Raw genomic sequence first — 3,600 nt, forward strand, 5'->3', positions numbered from 1 at the left:
AGAGAGAGAGAGAGAGAGAGAGAAGCCAAGAGAAAGATGGTAGGATAGGTGTGTGTGTTTGGGGGTTTGGGGATAGGGTGCCAGGATGCCACAGAGACAGTTGGGCTCATCAGAACAGACGCCTAAGGGAGAGAAACGTGCAGGATACAGGTATGAGCTCCACTGTGGCCAGTCCCTGCCCTCGGCCCTGACAGGATACAGAAGAGCAGGACACCCAGAAGCTGTCTTGCAAATTTTCTCTTCACAAAAGGAAAATGTGGGGTACTTTCTGCAGCCTAAAAGTAGCCAAAGCAGAAAAAGGGATGCTCACGTGTCCCCAGACTTGTGTGTGCCTAGAACGTTCTGTTACTGAGTTTAGTCATGGCCTCATACTTTCTCTTCATACACACAGAGATGATTTTCTCCAAGGCTTTCATCTTTTCCCACTTTTTCTTAGAGAAATATTCGGGAATATCATCAAAGGCCTAGGAAAAAAAGAAAAAGGAATTCTGGCAGTGTCTCAGCTAGGGATGTCTGCCATTCAGCTGGAGCCGCTTCCTGTGTGCTGAATCTGGGAAGTGGGGATGATAATCTGTCCTGGTTGATGCCATGGCTAACTGACAGAACATGGGGGACCTACACTAGCTTGTACTCTGCCACACAGTAGGGCTTTAATGCTGCTGGCTGACTCTCTTCCCACCTTCCAGAATGGACTGAGAGTCACCAAATGAAGTGCAAGATCACAGACTTGTCTCCAGGGATACTGGGTGATGACAGAGTGAGGGTGGGAGGCTCCCAAGGGTCCAGATCTCCCCCGAGACCCTGCTCCTTATCCCCAGTATCTCTGTCCTCCCCTCCTCAGAAACCTGCTCACTCCCACTGTCCCCTGGGCCACTGCTTTGCCCCTCCAGGTCACCTCATCTTTTGTATCTTCTCTGGTATTTGAGCATCATCCCTGGGCCTCTTTGCACAGGCGTCATCTCTATTAACGGCACCAAGACCAGTCTGACCTGCAAGAGAAACAGCCTGAGTCTTTAGGGAGAAATCTGTGAAGGCCGGTCACACTCAGTCACCTGGAATCAGGTGTTGCATTTCTCCATCCAGGGCTTATCTGTCCGTGAGTAAGGGGAGAAGTCAGATGGAAACAGGGAGCCAGGGGTCTCTGGGAGAAGTGTTGATTGGGGATGACAGGTTTCCTATGGGCATAGCAGCCTTGAGTCTTTGGGAGGGGGTTGGCTACTGTTGTTAGTAGTTTCCCCGGAACTAGGCTTACCCTGAAAGATGTACAGACCCCTGTTGGGGAGGCAGAGATGTGACTGTGTAATTGTATTGAGTGGGGGCGTTCTGACACCCCCACTCAATATATAAAGTCCCAGAGATAACATGGTCTCTCTGGTGATGGATCTGTTCAGGCAGAGGGATGGGGGGTTCTGTTCTGTTGAAGAGAAATGAGTATCTCTAATATGAACGGGTTTAGAGGCTATTAATGGGTGACTTGTAAATTATTAGAAGGAAGAGAGCTAGAATTTCTGAGACTACAAGAGCCCGCCATCACTTAGAGAGAATGTGGGGCATTTCAAGATGCAGCAATCAGCCAGGAGCAGTGGCTCACACCTGTAATCCCAGCACACTGAACAATCCTTCTGCCTCTATCTCAGGACTACAGGCATGCACCACCCCACCCCGACTAAAATTTTTATTTTTGATTTTTTTAGTAGAGACCGTTTTGCTATGTTGACCAGGTTGGTCTCGATCCCCTGGGCTCAAGCAATACTCCCACCTCAGCTTTGAGATTACAGGCATGCAATACCCTGCCTTTTGCTATGTTTCCCAAGCAGGTGAGCCACTGGGCCCAGTCAGTAGTTCATTTTTATTACTGAGTAGTATTCCACGGTACAGATGTACCACAGTTCAACCATTTGCTTATTGTAGAACATATTGATTATTTCCAGCTTTTGGCTATTACAGTAAAGCTGCTATGAACAATTATGTACAAGTTTCTGGATAGGCATACGTTTTAATTTCTCTGAAGTGCAATTGTTGAATTGTATGGTCATTACATGTTTCATTTTATAAGAAACTACCAAACTGCTTTCCAGAGTGGCTGTAAGATTTTACCTTCCCAGAAGCATTTTACTAGATGTCCAGTTTCTCCGCATCCTTGTCACCATTTGGTGTTCTCACTATGTCTTTTATTTTAGCTATTGTAATAAGTGTGTAGTGATACCACATCATGGTCTTAGTTTGTATCTAATGAAGCAAATGAGCATTGAGCATCTTTTCATGTGCTTATTTGCTTGTTTCCTCTTCAGTGAAATGTATGTTCACATCTTTTCATGATTTTCTAATTGGATTATTTGTTTGTATTTTTTACCATTGAGGTTTTTTTTTAATTATTATTATTTTTCTTGAGACAGAGTCTTGCTCTGTTACCCAGGCTGGAGTGCAGTGGCACGATCTTGGCTCACTCCAATTTCCGCCTCCCAGGTTCTAATGATTCTCATGTCTCAGCCTCCCACATAGCTGGGATTACAGGCGGGCATCATCATGCCAGTCTAATTTTTGTATTTTTAGTAGAGATGGGTTTTTGCGATGTTTCCCAGGCTGGTCTCCAATTCCAGACCTCAAGGGATCTGCCCTCCATCCACCTTGACCTTTCAATATGCTGGGATTACAAGCTTGAGCCACCACGCTCAGCCTACCGTTGAGTTTTGAGAGTACTACACATATCCATTATATATTCTGGATGTGAGTCCTTTCTTGGATATGTGATTTGCAGACATTTTCTCCTAGTCCAGACCCTGTTTTTTCGTCCTTTTAACAGGGTTTCTTGCAGAGCACAAGTTTTAAATTGGATGTAATCTAATTTATTTGTTTTCCTTATGGATTGTGCTTTTTGAACCATTGACTATGCCCTAGATCTCAGACATTTGTCCTGTGCTTTCCTGCAAAAGTTTGTTTTTTAGTTTTATATTTTAGATTTAAATCTATGATCCACTTGAGGTTTTTTTGGTATAAAAATATGAAGATTAGGTCTTTTTTTTTTATTTTTATTTTTTTTTGCCTATGGATATGCAACTGCTCCAGCACCATTTGTTAAGCAGACGATCCTTCCTTCTTTTTGTCTCTTTGTAAAAAATCAGTGTGGGGCTATTTCTAGGTTCTCTATTTTGTTCCAGTGATCTATGTGTCTATTCTTCTCCCAATACTACAGTCTTGATTCCTGTAGCTATGTAAGAAGTACTGAAATGTGGTAGAGCAATTCCTCCCACTTTATTCTTCTTTTCCAAAAATTGTCTTAGCTATAAAAATATTTTTTGAGATGGAATCTCACTTGTGTCGCCCAAACTGGAGATCAGTGGGGTGATCTTGGCTCACTGCAACCTCCGCCTCCTCTCAGCGGCCCGAGTAGCTGGAATTTCAGGTGTGCACCACCACACCTGGCTAATTTTTGTATTTTTAGTAGAGAGGGGATTTCACCATGTTGACCAGGCTGGTCTTGAACTCCTGACTTCAAGCGATCCACGGGTCTCGGCCTCACAAAGTGCTGGGATTATAGGCGTGAGCCACCATGCCCAGCGTTGTCTAAGCTATTGAAAATTTGTTACAGCGGCAATCAAA

The 3,600-nt window shown here is 44.2% G+C and overlaps 1 protein-coding gene across 1 annotated transcript in view; it reads right to left on the bottom strand.

Annotated features, from left to right (window-relative positions):
- Positions 1 to 464, bottom strand: part of LOC105541720 (protein SSX7-like) — a gene marked incomplete at its 5' end in the record, with an annotated part of 4,276 nt that extends 3,812 nt beyond the window's left edge. The window contains one exon of the mRNA XM_011982878.1: positions 350 to 464. Coding sequence (XP_011838268.1) covers positions 350 to 464 — 115 coding nt within the window. The remainder of the gene's footprint in view (positions 1 to 349) is intronic.
- Positions 465 to 3,600: the final 3,136 nt, after the last annotated feature.

The sequence above is a fragment of the Mandrillus leucophaeus genome, unplaced genomic scaffold (assembly GCF_000951045.1).
Source record: "Mandrillus leucophaeus isolate KB7577 unplaced genomic scaffold, Mleu.le_1.0 Scaffold243, whole genome shotgun sequence".
NCBI classification, from domain to species: Eukaryota; Metazoa; Chordata; class Mammalia; order Primates; family Cercopithecidae; genus Mandrillus; species Mandrillus leucophaeus.